Source organism: Ochlerotatus camptorhynchus, unplaced genomic scaffold, assembly GCF_037179485.1.
Source record: "Ochlerotatus camptorhynchus isolate MF236.1 unplaced genomic scaffold, CSIRO-AGI_Acam_v1.1 ptg000139l, whole genome shotgun sequence".
NCBI classification, from domain to species: Eukaryota; Metazoa; Arthropoda; class Insecta; order Diptera; family Culicidae; genus Ochlerotatus; species Ochlerotatus camptorhynchus.
The window spans coordinates 2,852,233-2,872,650 of NW_027040629.1; the positions used below are offsets into that span (position 1 = coordinate 2,852,233).

The 20,418-nt window shown below is 36.5% G+C and overlaps 1 protein-coding gene across 1 annotated transcript in view; it reads right to left on the reverse strand.

Annotated features, from left to right (window-relative positions):
- Window positions 1-8,701: 8,701 nt before the first annotated feature.
- Window positions 8,702-20,418, reverse strand: part of Hs3st-A (Heparan sulfate 3-O sulfotransferase-A) — a 166,137-nt gene continuing 154,420 nt past the window's right edge. Inside the window, exon 8 of the mRNA XM_065221163.1 lies at window positions 8,702-9,457. Within this exon, the coding sequence (XP_065077235.1) occupies window positions 9,234-9,457 (224 nt within the window). The 3' untranslated portion in view covers window positions 8,702-9,233. The remainder of the gene's footprint in view (window positions 9,458-20,418) is intronic.

The following is a 20,418-nucleotide window of genomic DNA, read 5'->3' on the forward strand; positions in this document are numbered from 1 at the left end:
ATCACTCATCGTAATCATTCAGCTTCGGCTACTACCGTTCGCGTTTGTTTTCACCGGTGTTGTCAAATACTTCCTACGTTATAAAATAGGAACGTAATGAGTATTTGCCCCGTAACGTGGGTAGATCACCTTTTCTTTCGTGGTACGTTACGGGATGTGAGATCTGCCACAGATTCCTAGTCCTGACTACTTCAAACTAGGGAAACAGGATTTTTCAGTAATCCAAGGAACACATCTTAGTCCTTGTTACTTTTAATGCCTTGTTGATAGTGACAAGACTCGGCTTCGTCTACCGAGGATGATCTTGAAACAAGGCAAAAAAATGAGTTAGTTGTCTTCATCTATGTGATTCCTAATCTTCTCTTCGTTGTTCCCTAGTTTGAAGTGGTTAAGACTAGGGTTCTGATGCATGGTCATTATCGGTGTCATACCTTAATTTTGTTGCTAAGGAATCCAATTTTGACTGACAAAGGGGCGCGCCTTTGGAGGGTGTTTCAACACTCCGAAGGGTATAAATAGCGGGACCTTTCAATTAGAGTCGGATCCTTGCGATAAATGCAAGAGTGGCAACTGTAAAAAAATCGAATACTTCTTTTTTTTCCTCTGGTTTGTTTTTTCCGTCGATCTTGTTTTCCGTGCTGAGCACCAATGCTACCGACGTGCCAGGAGGGCAGCTCCCACACCTGGACCCTACCTATCGACCCATCAACTCATGAACCGGGGACCAACGGCTTTACTTCCCATCCGAAGGAAGGCGTGATCAGAGATGTTATGCCTCAGAACATCCCGGCGGCGCCGACTGGTATTGAACCCAGGCCTGCTGGGGTGAGAGGTAATCACGCTTACCACTACACCACCGGCGCCGTTAAATCGAATACTTCATCATTTCTCAATAGTGATGCAGTAATACAACATGCACTAAACTAAGGACACGGGATATACGACAATAGATCAATTTACTGGTCGCAGTAGTGTTAGGTCCCGAACAGAGGAAAAAAAAAATTCCAACGTATTTTGAATGAAATGCGTGCTGGCCGAAGAAAACAGTATATTATTTTAAAAGCAGGGTTCCTTCCATTCATTTTGGCTAAAAAAATGTTTTATGAAATTATGGAATAATAAGATATTATAATAATATTTTGTTTGTGTAAGCAACAAGAAAAGATTGTGGAGTTTATGTTTGACACATAATATCAGCCAATGTTGCTGTATGAGGTTCGCAATAAGCGATTTTGTCATTTATCTCACCCACTCTTCGCTCTTCACTCTTCGCGAAGAGGCGATCAGAAAATCGCTCATTGTGGCTCTGTCAAAGCTAAATTTGCAAGTTTTATGTGTCAAACACAAGCTTTAAAATCTTTTCTTGTTACTTACACATACAAAATACCATCATAATATCTTATTATTCCATAATTTCCTAAAACATTTTTTTAGTCAAAATGAATGGAAGGCACCCTGTTTAAAAGTGTTTTTTTTTATGTTACTTCATACGCGAAGTTAGCAATTTTCAGAGTTGGTTGGAAATGCTAACATGAAGTTTTAGTGTGATAATTTATTAGCTAGGGAATGATCTTTAGAAGAGGGTAGGTGGATAGTTCCGTTAGAGTACGGCAGTATGAAAATTGAATAGAAGTTTGAAAATGAGCGAAGGGCCATTAATGCGACAGTTTTTAAAGATAGACGCACATCTTTTGCCTAACCCGTACGATGTACGCGGAGACTTGAAGTATGTCTCCAAGTCTACAGGCAAATAAATGTGCGTCCCTCTTTTGCTCATAAACTGACTGCGGCTGTGGAATAGTTCTAGCGACGTTTTCATCACTACCTATAGCGTGATTTTCGTTCCTGAAATCGTGAACTTGGATCACATGCTAAAGGTAAATTTTGACAACCGTGGCTCGAAAACCGGGGATTTTCGAACATAGAAAATAACTTTCGAAATGTCACTTTTAACCACGAGTTAAATTTAACTCACCAAATGGTTCACAGCCTTAGTTGTCATCTTTAAGGTTGTTTGTAAAATATTGAATTGCTTCAAGGTGGCGGGTATGATGAAACATATCTCTATGGTATTACTATGGTAGCTGTCAAAATGTCCCAGTTTAAACTTCAATTGAAACCAGAATATTGCATAACTGTATATGTGACTAGTTACAGATAACACATCGTTGCAACGTTTTGGAACACTATCTGAATTAGTGGTTTTTATAGTAATTGAAATTACCCTGAATTGAATAACTTAATCAGTTATGGCACAACATCATCAAACCCAAGACGGTAGGTTTAATTAACTGCCATGGAAAGCCAAATTAAGTTTGTGGATTTACTACAACATTTTTAAGGGAGTCTGCCCACTTGCTCAGGAGTACCTGCAACATGTCTGTATACGAACAATGTATTTTGGATACCCGTTCTTTTTTTTCTTCCTTTATTAACGAGACTTTCAGCCTTAGGCTGGTTCATCCGGATACTCATTAATCATGTGTTTGAATTCTCATGTGGTATATTATGGCACTTCTAGTCTTTGGATACGTACTAACCTGAACCAACCAAAAAATCCGGTATATAGCAGAAATATCATCCAATTGGTACTATTTTGCATAACTATGTGCACTGCGTGGCAATCCAAGTGACATTTCAGCAGCTATTTGGCAAACTAGTCTGATTTATGATGGTTTTATAATGAAAATGAACAATCCGTTTAGTTTAAATGCAGCATTTCAAAGTGAAAATATTCCTGGTTAGTAATTGATATTTTAAAAACCTTTTAAAGTATGTTGAGAAAGTCAAAAACTGTCATTGTTTGAAAAATAAATTTAAGGCAACTCTCAATCCCTCCCTCCCATTCTGCAAATCAATCATAAACTTTATTTGCAATTATTTTTTAATGTATAAAAGCAATCATAAAAACATTCAGGTTTTAAATGAGAGTAAAACGCATATATTGTTGTTGTTTAGACTTGTTAAAGAGTATCGTAAAATCCTCAATTACTCTGTTTACAAATTGAACTAAAAAGTTGGATCCTGATAGTAATCAGAACAAAAAATTTGACAAGGAAATCTTGAAGGATAGACTAAGTAGGATGAAAAATTCATACGATGCTAAAGACCGAAAGGAAGTCGACTTCAGCAACGACTGAGCATCTGGCGTTTGCATCACCGGTGTTGACCGTATGAAACAGACCAGCCTTCTTCAGATCATCAGTATCGACAGAAAACCACTGAAACTGTCAGTTAGCGGATATTGGCTGGTTTCCAATCCATACCAGTGATTATATTCAGCGAAAGGGTCAACTCGTCGCATAATTTCTTTCAAGCGTACTTAATTTAAACTGCATGGTCCACTTCAGGTGCCATTTGGCAGCAAGGGATCTTTTTCGGAAACGATCGAGCTTCCAGCTGTTCCATTTTAGTTGCAAGCAGTACCGCACACTTCCTGAGTAACTGCTTCCAATACAGCAGGAGAAAATCACTTGGAAGAACGCTGGAGTAAAACCTCGATGCAATGATCGCACAACGCATCTATCAAAAGATAAACAAACTTTGACTGTTTAACTTTTTGCAGGCAACTTGCCTTCATAAATGCAAAATGGCCTAAGGTAAATAAAATTCAGTCAGTATTCTTCATAAAGGCCATTTTAAAACCTTATGAATTTGTTAGGGATTTCATTATACAAAAAAAAAACTTTTTTCACAAATCTAGATAGAGCTGGAATTAGGGCCTAACAGCTTTTGTAAACAATGACTTCAATCGATGATTTCTACAAACTCAAGGCTCGCCCAAGCAAACCAACCTCTTCGTCGGGTAGGTCTGGTCTGCGTGGGCGTGCCTTTAGTTCCTAGAAATCATCGATAGAAGTCATTGTTTACAAAAGCTGCTACGCCCTAATTCCAGCTCTATCTAGAAATGACCCATGAACAACTTTTAAGCCTCCACCATATTTCCATTATTTTGTTTACTCTTTAAATTCTTCGTTTTTCAGTACATTTCACATAAGATTTAATATGCCGCTTACCGAGAACCATTTTAATAATTTTGGAAATTAAATAGGATTTTTATATTACCGGTTATGAAAATCAGAGCTGAAAAAAACCTTTCTTCTACACTCAAATAAGCTGAAAATGAAGGCAACCTTGAAAGATAAACCAACTACCTGCATGCATTTGAATTTTGACATGATAACATGCTCTTGATCAAGGCAACCGCTGAGTTTCGAAGTCAACATTTGTTTTTGTTCATTCAAAGATGCGTATTCATTATCGCCTGTTCTGTTGTAATATCAATATGGATAATCATCTTGGTGGGGATGATTTTGAGTATCAAATGCGAAATGATTATTTTCGTTTTACATCAATATACCGTTGTGGAACGTGTTATGTTGCTTTTTTCAGTCAGATCGATGGAACATTATTATAAATAATCATTTGTGCCTAATTGAATTTGTTTTTTTTTTTCTTGTGAGGATTGGAAACTCAAGCGTTGATACATATTAACAAACCTGTATTCGTTGATGGATTGACTCATTTGTTCATTTCACTCGTATGTTAACAGGGAAGATTTTCAAAACAAACGCAATTCATCTACCCTGGATAGACGCGATAGTCAGTGCGTTTGAGATTAAATGAGAAAAACAGACACTGATCAAAATAAAGATTATTTTGAATCCTTTTCAAGTGGATTCAGTAAGCGGCTAGGGAAAATGGGTTAAAAAAGGTTTTGATTGCTTTTATTGTAGCTTAAATACGGGTTTCAAATGGTTCTCAATACATTCGTCAATCTTATTAAGCTTATAAATTGTTTTTTTAGCATGTAATTTAGTATAATTTTAAGTTAAGTTTAAATGTTTCAATTCAATATTTGTATGTCTCATACTTTAATTTTTTAGGTATTTGTTAAAGTCTCCAAAATTTCTGCTAACCTCGATACAACTTGAGATGCTACTTGCGAATCCTCCTCCTCCAAGGATCCTGTTTTCTTCATAGTGTTTAATCTCGTAAATGTATATAGATATCAAAATTTTGACAATTGTTCGAATTTCACAATTGTTACAATTGTACAAGTCCTGAATTTGGAAAATTTCACAAACACGGGACATAGGAGATTTGCCTAGGTGCAAGATCCTAAAAAATTGTTGGTAGCTTTGGCAAAATTTGTTGATGCCTGCCCAGACAACCAGAATGCACTTATATTCAAAGTTGTTTTCGTGATATATAAACACATATACAAACAAACAATTCGTATAAAATGCAAATAAATGGCTTAAACGTACACAAGTGGAGGCCATATACGTGCATATTTTAATTTAATTTCAAACGAGTTGATTTAACATTATATACAATTTAATCTGTAATAACAAATACATTTTGAAAAGTCTTACGATGTAATCCGATTTAATTTGTGATACAGTATGACGGAAAAATGAGTTATCGTATATGGGTCGGAAATTTGCATTCTATACGATTTAACTTAAACATAATGCGAGGTACGCCATTCTTAAATACGATATTGACTTAAACTGTAGCAATTTACGATACTGTCTGTACATTGTAATACGACTTCTGGTTGTCTGGGTGGGATCATAATATACTTCGAAACATTAACATTAATTGAAATTGTTTTCTTTCTCTTAGTAGTAGTTACTTGTAGAAACATATCAAGCCCAGGATCCGAAAAATACAAAAGATTTCACAAGCTGGATAAAGTACACTGGGTTTGCCCTACACTGGGGCAAGTTGAAACGCGTTCAGAAGTTGTAACGGTAGGTGTATCTCTCACTGGAAGTTAATAACCACAGAGATTATTTATAATCTAGTAGTTTGCAGTAGTACACAATGCCTCTCAAATATAATTACAGTGACTATTCACTTCCGCTAAGAAATACACGTACCGTTTCAACTTCCCCGCGCGTTTCAACTCTTAAATTGATGTTCCTGTTCAACAAATCGAGCGAGTTTAGAAACTGCAATGACGGGTCTATCAGCGTCAGCATTCAAATCCAATCAAAATTGATGGACTGACTCTGTTATGATGTGAAGTATCCTGCAGAAGGTGTTCATGTAAAAGTATCTTAACATGCGATACACCTGTTATTTGACGAATGAACCCTTTTGTCATCGCTGACGCTTGATGGTATTAAGGTTCCCACTTATTTTTTTCCCTTGATTTGTTTTCCGTCGATGTTGTTTTCCGTGCTGAGCACCAATGCTACCGACGCCAGAGAGGCAGTTCCCCCACCCCTGATCCTACCGGGGACCAACGGCTTTACTTCCCTTCCGAAGGAAGGCGTGATCAGAGATGTTATGCCTCAGAACATTCCGGTGGCACCGACTGGGATTGAACCCAGGCCTGCTGGGGTGAGAGGTAATCACGCTTACAACTACACCACCGATGCCGCTTTGGGTTCCCACTTCATACTCTGTAAAAACCTCTATTAAAAATAAAAGTTCATTCCAATGGCGACAGTAGATTCATCAGTGATTGTTCATGGAATGGCTCAGCTATTCGACTGGTATATTCTTCCCAAGGGTGGCATCGCATCTAAAATTCAATTCTCTAATATGCTTGAAAAATCTCGAACGCTAACGAATCAATCTGCTTTCATTTGTCACATCGCACTACACCATTTTACAAGGGATTTTCAAAATGTTCATCAGTATTCTCTCTATCTACTCAAGGTGCGTCCAGGTATCCAGGAACCTTGAATTAGGTATCATGTTATGTAAAATGTTTGATTCCAATTGCTTGGAGATATGACCAAGGTTGCAAAGACTCATTTCAGCTAAAATAATGTTTTTCGGAATAATAAAACCAAAAGATGGTATGATGGCATGTTTTACTTGTAACTTACAAGAAGAGGTTACAAAGTATGCGTTGGAAACATAAAACCTGTAAATTTTGCTTTCTATGAGTCACAATCAGCGATTTGCTGATCGCTGAGTGAGTGAGTGAGTGAGTTTGTGAAAAATCGCTGACTGTGACTCTCATGAAGTGAAATAAACAGGTTTAATATGTCAAACACATTCTTTGCAACCTCTTCTTGTATCCTACCAATTCAAAATTTGATCATGGCATCTAATTATTTCATAATTTAGAAAAACATTGTTTTAGCTGAAATGAGTCTTTGCAACCTTGGATATGACTATGAGATATTATAAGTTTTTAACTAAGGTCGAACTTTTGACCCATAGTACACTGCAACATTCGCCAAATTAGAGACATGTGCCCATCTTGACAATATGTTTCTAGTTACAAATTACAAATTACATGCTACCAGGGCATCTAGCATGTTCACGACATAAGCGTCAAACATAACATCAGGATACAAATTGAGATCCACAAAAGAACCTTAATGATCCATCCCAACGGCAGAAAAGCTTCAAACACCATCCACCTTCACTTTGACCTTCTCGCTCTCTATCACTTGCCATTTATTAGATAACAATTTTCACCCTCACCAATCTGCCACAACTGCCAAAATGCAACCAGGAGCGAAATTGTGTCTGATGGGTTGCGGGTACCGATTCCACGTCGGTTATTCAGTTGGTCTGTCGGTGGATGGTCGGTGCACACAGACATGCTTGCATATTCCTACAATCTTATCGGACATGTTCTGAACCACATCACGCAAGCCATTTACTCACTCCGTAATGAAATTCATCTGTCTTGACGCTTGGCCTTCGGTTTGGAGCAGTGTTACATAAATTTATTCCTTGGAAGTTGAGTGCCGTCCTTACATACTCCTCAAGGACAGGGAAAAGAGTGCGGTTGTGCTTTGCTAAGTATAAAAAAAATAAGTGAACGGGAGCGAACAAGCTCACCAGTCACGAAGTCAGTCAACAGTTATCCCACAGACAAACCAACATAACACTAACATGTTGTTCAGCGATCACGCATTCAACGGTCAATTTAAATGTTGCTTAATTATTAGTACCGCCTCTGTGGCACACATAGTAAATTCCCTTGCGTTTGACGTTTACATACTACCGCCGTCTGTTGAGTGTACTGCTCGTCACAGTGTACTCAACAGATGGCGGTAGTGAGTTAGTGACGATGTTTTACAGTGATAAATATTCAATGTGTTATGTCTGTTTGCCTGTGGTTATCCCTTGTCCTCTATGAACTGATTTGATGTAGTGTACCGAATCGAGCGTTGTGTAAACGATGGCAAAGGAAGCAAGTAGAGGAGGCACACGTTCGTATGGCACGCTCCGTTGGCGTCCCTGATTCTAATGGATTTTTGATTCAAAAGGGCTCCCCAGTACCGACGACAAATCCAATGGAACAATTTTCCCCGCAAGCTCGATCTAAATGAAAGCACAACTACGACGGGATTCCATGAGTTTAATTATTTTCACTACGTGCATACAGTTTGCTTGAGCCGTAGACACGATAACAGCCGGAAATGAGGGGAGACATTTCAAACTGGTTCCCCATCTGGGCTTCTCCAATACCGTAGGTACTGCTAACCACGTCGTACAGCTCATGAGGTGACGATATTCGAAACTATGATCCCAATAGCGCATGCAGGGAGTTTGGTGAATGCATTTTGTACATAGTGTACGATGCAAAGCTTAGAAATGATAATGTTTGTGCGGTGATAAAGTCACGTAGTTCACAGCTCTAGAACGGATGTGCCGTTTCAATCCGACTACCACTGATGACTTCAAAGTTCGTGAACGGAAATTAAATCACTGCTTTGAAAATTTAGAGAATTATTATACCGGTTTGATGAAACTCGCCATTGACTTATCGGGCATGAATTGCTGACTATTAAAGATAAAGCATCTAATATTCGTTCAAGCTTCCCGGCCCCAATCATTACGTGCAGCCTTCGTATTTATGCTTAAAGCACCCCCTGCGGTAGGAAAATATCGATTTCATATTAATTAATACCTATCTAACCGTTTTAAAAACGTGCGCTGGTAGTAACCATTCTTACTTTCTCCGTTGTAGTAATCCGCAGCGTCAGTTTGTTTCCTTTTGCATTTTTCCTCTAGTGGTTCTGGTTATCGTGACTCCTAATTTAATTCAGTTCAGTTTTACACTCACCTTCTCACGTTTCCTTGCGGGGGACGTGTCAATAGCTTCTTGTAGATATATTTTACCTACACTTTGTGTAACCTTCATTTGTGCGATGATTGGATACGCGCAGGGTGGATCGTCATTAGAAACGGAAATTCGAACAGAAAATTGAAACAAAAGACAACACCTGGCAGTCGTCAGTGGTGACCCCTTACTCCTCCGGCCAGCCGAGATCCTCGCCAACCAGTTCGTAGAACTTTTGATTATGTTCGACGAAGAACTTGCGCAGCTTGGACACCACAACCGGATCGACCCGTGGGTGCTTGCGGCCCTTCGTCTCCCGCAGGCACTTGTCGCCGGTTTCGTTGCGCAGACAGTAGAAACCTTTCGTCTCGTTGAAATAGAAATTGTTGCTACCGATTCGGGGCTCGATCCCTGAAATGTAGGATAATAGTTCGTGTTGATCTCATTGCAAGGGGGAAGTGAATGAATTTGAATTGATGGGTAATTTATTACGCTTTAAACAAATATAAGTACCATAGCATTAATTAATCATGTCAAAGTGAAAAGCGCTTCACCATTATGAAACAATCTCGAAATGCTTCTCTGTTGATCTCAATCGATTAATCATTTGCTTTATGGAGGGTAGACTGTATAAGGCAATCGTTATATTTTAAAATACATTTTAATGTTTTTCTGTGCATCTCAACACCCGTAAGAGTCAAACAATATTTACTTCTGCTGAAAAATTGGCTAATTAAAAAATCACTGCCCTAACGACACGAACACTGAGGCAAAAGAACGTAAGAATTCCATAAGAACCACTTAAGAATTTTAGCCACAAGAAATCGGTATGAATTTAATTGATTTGCTTTTGAAAAATAATGTTAACAAAAAAATAATAAAATTTAACAGGCTGGAACATAACACTGAACGTTGAGAGATTGCGAGGCCCGTGTGCTGGCCATTCCTCTTTCAACGCTTGGGAAAAGGAAATGGTTAAAGGCGTATAAGAGCTACTTAATGATGATCAGATGAAAATCATTCACAAGTCACGCTTATGAAATTCATATGTGTAGTTCATAAGTCGAGCCTAATGAAATTATTATATTTATTTGCCTCCGTGTTGGAGATAATTCTCCGATGAGACCATGGTACTGGATGTGGTAATGGGAAACAATATCCATTATTCTGACACTACAAAACACGGCTAATAGTGAATGTCGCTGTAATTCTATGGGATTTTTAATCGATTTTGTAGCTAAAGCAAGATTTAGAGTATCTACTGACAGATATTAACATAATTCAGGGAATTTGTTCTGCTAAAAATTAAACTCTACCCATACTCTCGCTCTGAGAATATGAATTCACGTGAAACAGTTATTTCCAGTAAAAAATTAAATACATCTTGACCATTATTGTTGATTTTTTTTACAAATAACCGCTCATGGAATAATTTTCAAAGCTGGAATCATTTACACCAAAGGCCTGGAACTGGCCAAATAGGATAAATAAAATAAAATTTTGACTCGATCTTCTCCGATTTGCATGAAACTTTGTATAATTGTGTGTTATTCGAAATCATTCACATTTTTGGAAAAATTTGGCCTTTTGTTTTGAGAGTTGGAGTATTTAAAACCATGGTCACTTGAAAATTTACATAAATCGTAGAGCATACACTTTAGGTCATATTTTTGCTTATTATTTATTTTTATTTTTGCACGGATAACGATTTAAAATGGCACAAATATCGTTTCCTGTGCAAAAACTTCATAAAAAGCGTACTAACAAATAGTTAAAGAATTTGACAAAAAAAAATTTAACACTTTTTTGAAATTTGTGCTCCAAATTTCTAAAAATAAAATACAACTTTGTTCAATATTTTAATTTTGTCGAACCTCTTAGAGGAATCACTTTATGAAGAGCTTTTTGAGTGTGTTGATTATTTTTCCTTTTAATTCCGTTATAATTGCTTATCATCAGTGCCAAGTACTAAACACTACTGATGAATCCATCTTTTATCTATGACTTATAAATTAATTAGTAAAGCCGGTGTCTACCAAATATTGCAATAATATCTACATTGGGCAGACGAAAAGGACTTTGAAAACATGTTTTAATGAACACATAGCAGCGATAAAAAAGGCTAACGAAGAGATAGGTAAAGGACTTCATTATGAATTTAAATCTAAGGTTGCAAAACATATCTTTACAAAGAGGCACAATTTGACAAAGGATAATATTAATATACTGTGGAGTTTATCTTCGCCTTGGAAACTAGACGTAGCAGAAAATTTAGAAATATTTAAACATAATCCATCAACATTGCTTAACAGAGATCAAGAAAACGGATACTCAAGATTCTTTAGCATTCTACCTAAAACACACATCGTAGCACACCTGTTTGAGACTAAATGTAGGTACCAACTACCAAGCAAACTGTTTAGTTAAATGTGAAAAAAATCAACACACTCAAAAAACTCTTATACAATTTTCTATCAGACGTAATTTCGACGAGAAGCGACGTTTTCGTGCTACAATTTATTTAAAAATAACAAAGACGACACCTTGAAAAAAAAAAATCACAGCTCCAACATGATCGATTTTTTTGTAAACATGTGAATGATTGCCCATAACAGCCAAATAATGCAAAGATTTATTCAAATCGGGGAAGAACGCAAAAACAAATACAGTTTATTATTACAATTAAAATCTACTTTTTTACGTATCTGTTACAAGCTTAAACTCTATTATATCTACTGCTTCAAAAAGAACTATGTTTCGTCAACTGTGTGCAAAGTTAGCAAATGAGCATTTCGTGACCAAAACTGTGTAAGCCAAGCATGTCTATGCTGACTTCGGTTCTGATCACCAGCCAGTAAATTTTGAAACAGTTATCTCAAGATATAATTTCTAATCCAAATTACCATGATTGGGAACAATATCGAACGTTTATGGAATATAACGTTGGCCCTAATATTCCTTTGCAAATCAAATATGATATTAATAATGTTCTTGAACCTCTGACTACTTCTAGTCGATGCAAGAGCTGCCTCAGTACCAAAATGCAAGATTAAATTAGATTTAATCATAATAGGCGATGATTTTTAGCTCTTGATCCGCTTGAAAAATGTCCGTAGGAGGCAATATTAAAGAATACGCCATCCCACAACAAAAGAGGGCGAGATTTGCAAAAGCAAATAAAAAACGATTCTCTGCCCTGAGGAACAAAAGAAAATAATGTGACGAAAATGAACAAGAGCTCCAAACCTAGTTTACCACTCGGAAAAAATAATTACATTTTGATTTTTCTAAAAAATTTGGAAAAACATATCAAAAATCTATGAAATATTCACATTTTTCTAATTTTTCAAAGAAAATACACGTACAAAAACATTTTTTATAAGTCATCATGGCATAATCTAATCTAATCTAACGCCAACACAGCCAGTTCTTGAAAGCATTCTGGAAAATGATGTATATACCTATCATGGTGTGATAAAAAAAATATTTTTACATGTAAATTTTCCCAGAAATTTAAGGAAAAAAATGATTTTTTGGATTTTTGATAATTTTTCCCAATATTTTTGAAAAAATAAAAATGCACCGGAAAGTTTCTCGGGGTTTAAACTCTCCTTAAAGAAGGTGGTAAAATTTTAATAACAAAGGTGGGAAAAACTCCAAAACTTGCTGAGCAGTTTGAGAGTGCCAACAATTTCAGTTAAGGTTGAACTAGTCCTATTAAGAATCAGGTTGCTCGAGAGTATTTGATTATTTCCTCTCGCGAAAATATTTTGGATGATTCCTGGGAAATTGGTATGGACGACCTAAAACTAAAAAGTTTCACAATATGAAAGCTCCAGGTGATGATGGAATTTTCTTTATCTCCTTAAAAAAAACTCTCACATTATTTTTCTTAGTAAAATTATTTAACAGATGTTTCTGTTTTTTTCTTGACTTGTTTTACGTCGATCTTGGTATCCGTGCTGAGCACCAATGCTACCGATGCCAGGGATGTAGTTCCCACACTTGGACCCGACCTATCGACCCATCAACTCATGAACCGGGGACCAACGGCTTTACTTCCCGTGGGAAGGCATGATCAGAGATTTTATGCCTCAGAACATCCCGGCGGTGCCGACTGGGGTTGATCCCTGGCCCTGTGGGATGAGAGGCAATCAGAAAACAGGTGTTTCCACTTGGAATACTTTCCTGATAACTGCAAAAATGCAAAAGTTGTTCCAATTTTGAAACCGGATAAAAATTTCAGCTGTAGCTTCTAGCTACCGTCCATTAAGTTTGATCTCTTCAATAAGTAAACTTTTTGAAAAGGCTGTTTTGAATAGATCACTCTTTTTATCAATACGAACCTAATTTTTGCAGATGAGAATTCGGATTGCGCCATGGGAATTAAACTATTCATCAACACTTAAGAGTTACTAATTCAATTCGTACATACAAATCTGAAGGCTGTTCATCTGGAGTTGCTCTTTTAGACATAGGAAAAGCATTCAGTGTTTGTCAAATTGAAAAACTTAATTTTTCCGCTGAAATTAGTTCAAAATTATTTAATTGATAGAACTCTGCAGGTAAATTATGAGAATTCAAAATCTGATAGACTACCTGTCAGAGCAGAAGTTCTTAAAGGTAGCATTCTTGGCCGTATGTTGTATAACATTTTCACTTCAGACCTCCCTGAAGTGCCTCAGGGTTGCCACCAATGTTTATTCGGGCATTTACGCTAATGGACAATATGTTGCATGTGCTATTTGCAGCCAACTGCAAAAAAGTTGAAATGTTTTCTTTTCTTATTTACACAAATGGAACATTTCTCCCAACGCTTCCGGGCCAATTAGAATAAAGACATAGCATTTTTGGCTCGACGTTCTTCGATTTGCGTGAAAATTTGCATAATTGTGTGACATTCACATTTTTTCAAAAGATCGGTCATTTAGGATCTTGTTTATTTATTTATTTTCAAAATGGCGTCAATAAGATTTTTGAATATATTTTAAAGAAAAGAAAAGTCTTTATGGGAAAAATATACACGGTATTTTATTATTATTATTTTTTGGTAAAAAATCCAAAAGAGGGTTAAGAACTAAAGTATCTCAAAAAGTGTTGTATCTTAAATATTTGTATTATTTTTTAACTAAGCTCATATAAAATGCAAACTTTAGGAGTATTTAAAAATAATTACATAAACAGCGTACTAGCAACAAGTTCAAAAATATAACCAAAAGTTTTCATTAATCGATTTTTGGCAATTCTCAAGCATCAATACCCAACAAACATTGAATGTTGAATAAGAGCTTAAGACTCTTCGGCTAAAAAATGGCTGTTGATCAACTCAAATTGTTTGTTGGGTAGCTCTAAATATTCCAAAATTGTAATGTTTATGACCTCTTTTTTAAAAAATAAATAAAAATTGAAGGTATACTTTTTGAAACATTTGAATTTTTAAAACTTTTTTGGAATTTTTACTCAAAATATAAAAAAAAAATTAATCAATATTTTTCCCAGAATTACTTTATTTTCTCTACAATTGTGTCTCATCATTTCGATCAAAAGTGACGTTTTCGTGCTACAATTTAATGAAAAATGGCATAGACGCAATTTCGAAGAAAAAAATCAACATCCAAAAATGCTGAATTTTTGTAAAAATGTGAATGCCCATAATACACAATAATGCAAAATTTTATGCAAATCGAAGAAGGTGGAGTTTTTCCGATTCGTCATTTGGCCTCGGGGGGTTCAACAAAAGATGCGGAACATCTGTAAAAGTGGTAAATTAATGAAACTAGGTTTTGGCTTTCTACGAAGCTTTTGTTTCCCACAATTTTGGTAAGATGATCAAGTCCTTCCAAATGGTGGTGTGTGGTGTTGAGTACTTGACACTGATGAAGTCTGCAAGTAGTAGACGAAATAGGCGTATCTGTCAAAAAGATAAGCAATTATAACGGAATTTGAAGGAAATAAACCAACCCACTCAAATCTCTTCTTGATACTCTAACCATCTAGAAAGTAGCTGTTTTCGGCAAACTTGTTCAAGTGACCAACAGTTTTTGAGTTTTGGACAAATAAGTTCACAATTGTCTCCCCAAATTGCGCAAGCATGAATGTGAACTTTCAGTATGTGCTTTTTATCAAATAGATTTTCTGCCATTGGCAACATTTTAGATGATCCGGACATTAACGTGAAGCCCACCTGCACACTAGCACCACTTAGTGAGATAATTCGGGACAAACCTGTCCACAATTTTGATCACCTTGGCCTAAGCGGCACGCACTACCCAACTAACATTTTTAGCTTTGTAAGCCAACTTTTCCAGCGTTGTGCTGTAAAGTAGCTGAAAAGAAGCAAAAGCTAGCAAAATAGTTTTGGAGAGCGTTTACTCAACTTTCTCACAACCATTATTCAATTTGTCAGTCGCACTGCATAACATCAGCCAAAAAACGCTAATGTCACTTCTATACACACACTACCCACCTTTCAATTTGTAGCTGCAAAGCAAAGCTAACAAAGTGAATATATTACTCATTTGATGGCTTCTACACAACCGACCACTCTTGCTGAATAACATAAACATCAAAAGTGCTTTTTCAACAACTAAACAACCTATACTCAGCTTATAAACTGTGTTAGAGCTACTTCGGAAGCATTTTCACAGTCAACTAGGTTTATTTTTAGACGTGTGCAGTTTTACAGCTTTTACTCTGCTCTTTTATAACTAGTCGAGAAAAGTGATTCATGTGTACTATTATAAAGCCTCTACTCAGCGATTTTGTTGTAGAAAGGAATGTTGATTTGTTTACATAAGTTCAAAGTGTTGGCGTTGCGAAGTTGGTAGTGTCAAGGTTTGCCAATACGGTCGTCTCGAGTTCGATTCCAGGTTCTCCGGTGTAGGGTAAATAATTTGGTGGTGTGCTTATAAATAATTTCGATTAAATGGATTCTCACAGCAAAATAAACTCAATCAATTCCTCCAACAAAAAAAGTTGTAATAATATTTAACCCGGCTTCAAGAGAAAGCTGTGTAGTGATTATTGGATAATCGGGAAAATATTGAATAAGTGCCTTTCAAGTTCGCACACAACTAAACTGCAGGATAACAGCTGTATAGAAGCGTTAATGGATACGCAATAAGAGCTTCTCCCGACCGTTCCAACAGCCATAAGTAGCTGACTAAGTTCGCCAGATTTGCTTGTATAGAGGTTGAGTAAAGGTTTCCTCATATCGTATAACGTTTGAATACAGCTTGAGACTGTATAAATGAAATGAGTAAAGCGTTTACATTGTGAAAATTGTTAGTTGGGTAGTCTTTCAATACTATGCAGCCTGCTGACCAAATATTTAAAATCTTGCACATTGCGCAAAACAGTCAGGTTCAATGTGTCATTTTCACATGAATATGAACTGCCATCTGCCTCATCATTCACTGGCTCGTGAGAGTCTGAATGATTCAGAGGTTAACGAGTCACTGATAGCCGAGCACTCAGTCAGTAGCACAGTCAGCACGTTTATTTTTCCGTGATACTTGTTTTGAATGACTGAGCGTACATTTTCTATGGAAAAATGCCTCAATTACATGCTGTGTGAGTGAAGACAAGTGGTGTGAGTCGCCTGTTCGGGAGTGACTGAATTTTTTTTCTTGCCTCTTTCATTGCCTCGTCCTTTACCGTTTGGTACAAACGGTCTGCACAGAGCAATGGATTGAATAGTGCAGTGCTTTCACACTCAGCCTTAGCAGTCAATAATTTTACGCTCTGATCTTGCATTCATTACGTTAAATATACCCTTAATTTAATTAAATATTTTGATTTCTGGCCAACTTTGCTATTTTAATTCATTTAATTTATGTTTCATTACATTAATTATTGTTAATTATTTGATGATTGCTATCAATACCGCTAAAAGTATATAAATTCAAACGAAGTGCTTAAAATATCACGCACTCATACCTGGAAGTGCACGCCCCTTGCCTTAGTCAGCTGTTCAACTTTTCCGAAAGCGGAAACTTCCTATATAGTTAAGATCTCAAGATATAGGGGAAATGCAGGTAATGTCGGCCTAAGTGTCCCTAATTTGGGCCCATACATAAATTCAGCAATCGACTAAATTTTCAATAGCAACCAAAAATATCCATTAGTGACGTCCCAATAACGCGTTCAACTAGACAAAATTGATAAATAGCAGATTTTTAGCGATGGGCCCAATCTTAGATACAAGGGCCAAGATTAGAGACATTTCCCCTATTTTATACAGCAAATTAACTTAGCGCCATATTGTGATACAATTCTAAGCTACTGTTCTCTAACCAACCGGTCAACCGCTGTACAACTTTGCTGAAGACAGTAATCTTCTATATCTTCTTTAGATCATGTGGCCATCTTACCCCTAGGCCTGATTTTTTTCTTGCATTATTTGGACTTGTTTTGGTTCGTGTTAAAACATCATCAAATGAAAAGGAAATTTCCTGAAAATCAATATAATCATATTTGATATAGTTTTGGTTAAATTTTACTTTAAGCTTAGGGTCGCTGTCTTACCCCGGCATCTGCAATGGTTTTTGAGGTGATTCACTGGTATTAATGTCTGCTTCAGTTAGAAACCGGATGCACAAATTATTTTGCAGCAGCGCCCCTAGATTCTGGAATTTTTTGACAACAGTTTACTTGGAAAGTGTTCCTCATTCAATGATGCAAATTTCGTCACGATTCGTGAAGCTTACAAAAAGTTGTGCCTGATGGAAGATGAGAGAAGAAAATTGATGTTGCACAAATTGATTGAAAATCCAATAGCTTCCGCTAAAAAAATCATAAAATCTACCAAAACTTAAAAAAGCACAAAAATGGGTTTTCATGCTTTTTATTTGTCAAAAGAAATTTTGGCTACAAAATTCAAATTTTAAAATAATCGTTGGATGCATACTATGCCGTGTTTTAGCTGACAATGCTAGCGGGATACCGCATAGCATAGAATGTGTAACCAGGGCACTTTGGATCGACAAGGGGTAAACCACTGTCCAACAACGAGACGTGCTTCTCAAAATGAAACAATCAAATATCAATTATTTCAAGTGGGAAAGTCAAATTATTTTCGTTCGCTTTCCGCAGTCAGATATTTCCTGATGACTGGCCCCATAAAATGGAAAGAACAACGAAAGATATTCCTACTGGTTATCCCAAATTCTGTTTCTCTTGTGCTGGGTGCTCTTTCTGATCAAGGTAGAAAGAACGCTTCAAGTGGCAAACTTGGCACGAGCTACCATCCGAAGAGTGGTCCAGCCTCATTGAGATGGCAGAAATGTCCAATAATAAAACGTGGCAAAGTTTCATAATTATCGGACATTGCAAATTAATCATCCACGTGCGCGTGTTTGGTTCGTGCTTTGGCTGTTCCATAAAAACCAGTCCTTTTGCTATTCGTCGGGTCACCCTGCTGGCCTATGTCAGCCAGACAGGAACAATCATTAGGATTCATTGAATACGAATTTCGACCACCAATGTTTTTGTTTGCTCACCGAATTACGTCATGAAAACTTTTATTGCTTTGCGAGCTCTAGGTATCACTGACTTTGAGCTATTTGGATTCCGTAGTTGGGTGCAGCTTCAAAAGCGTATCCGGAAAATCAATATTGAGCAGTTCCACGCCAAATAACGAATTGATCAGACTCGACCTTCTACGATTTGCATGAAACTTTGCTTAATTGTTTGTTATGGGAAATCATCCACATTTGAGCTAAAGTTCAGCGATTTTGGATCTTGTTTTTTTAAATGGCATGTTCTAGGTTAGTATTGGGTACCAATTACTCGTGGCTATTTATCAATTTTGTCTAGATGAACGCGTCATTGGATATTTTTGGTCGCTATTGAAAATTTAGTGGATTACTGAATTTATGTATGGGCCCATACACTCTCCATGCTGAATCGTGAGTCCCCCTTTTCCCATATCATTGCATGCAAAATAATAACCCAATGCAGGTCAATTGAATATGCCTAAATGAATTAGTTGGAATGATAGTATGAACAGTAATGACAGTATAATATACCGAATAAAATTAATATTTAATTTTTAGTGCAGCGAACGTGGAGTAACAGTTTCATTATGGTGCGTGTCCTGGAAGCTGATATTTGTGAACTTGCAGTTTTGAAGTGTTTCGAAGTGATTACTAGAATAAGGATCTCACAGCGAAACACCTTAAACTCGCTTCAGTTATTAGCCACCTCTTGCCAATGATCCACCGATCGACTGCTTCCTTCTACATCGTGGTGGACTGGACTTCCAATTTTTTTCTTCTCCGGGATCCCATACTAAAGAACTTTCCTGATGATTTGTTGATGGTTCTGTTTTTTTCGAAAATAAAATAATGTTCTATCCCTCTATCATGGCTATACATATGTTGATCCAGCGTGCAGATAGTTAATATCGTTGCCTTCTTCAAAACTGCATCGTCTTGATCTAAAGAAAAAAAATCACCTCTCAATCAAGACAAATACAAAGGTAGTACCTGTGTGAAGTCACATTCCAAAAGTTTTGAACCAAATAAAACATTTTGCAGTCATTACACTCAATTATTTAGAGAATAAAAAACAATTATTTAATTTTGACTAGTAATTAAATTCCAAACAACTTGTGGTCCACTACATCACAACTGGTATCACTAGTATGAATATTTAAAAATGTAAAGATACAGACAAGGCCTGGGACCTGGTTGCAGTTATGCAATCCTCAAAGTTATGCCAATGCCCAGGGTAAATTTTCAAGGAATAATTTTAAAACATATTGCGGCTTTTATCTTTATACCATGAAAACCATAAAAAATATAATCAATGTGTTTCCATACAAAATCTAATATTTTTAGTATCATTATATTCTTCCTTAAAAGTATTTTGAATAGCCTTTAATTTGATATTTTGATCTTTGAAATCGGGCCAGTGGTTCAAGTTATGAATTTTCGAAAATAAAGTCGTTTTTGAAAAGTGTCGATTTTTTTTAACCACCCTAATGACAAAAAAAAATACGGGTCAATTATTTTGCGATAAGCAACAAAACTACCAATTTTTACGAAATTCTGCGAACCACTTTATCGTTTTGCTATAGAATGACTGTATTATGAAATTAGTTCAAAACTATTTAACTGACAGAACTCTGCAGGTAAATTATCAAAATTCCAAATCTAATCGACTACCTGTTAGAGCAGGAGTTCCTCAGGGTAGCATTCTTGGGCCTATATTGTATAACATTTTCACTTTGGACCTCCCTGATTTGCCTCAGGGTTGCCACAAATCTTTGTTGGCTGATGATACAGGCATATCCGCTAAAAGAAGAAGCCTTCGTGTTATTTGCAGCAGACTGCAGAAAATTTAGGTATTTTTTCTTCTTATTAACAAAC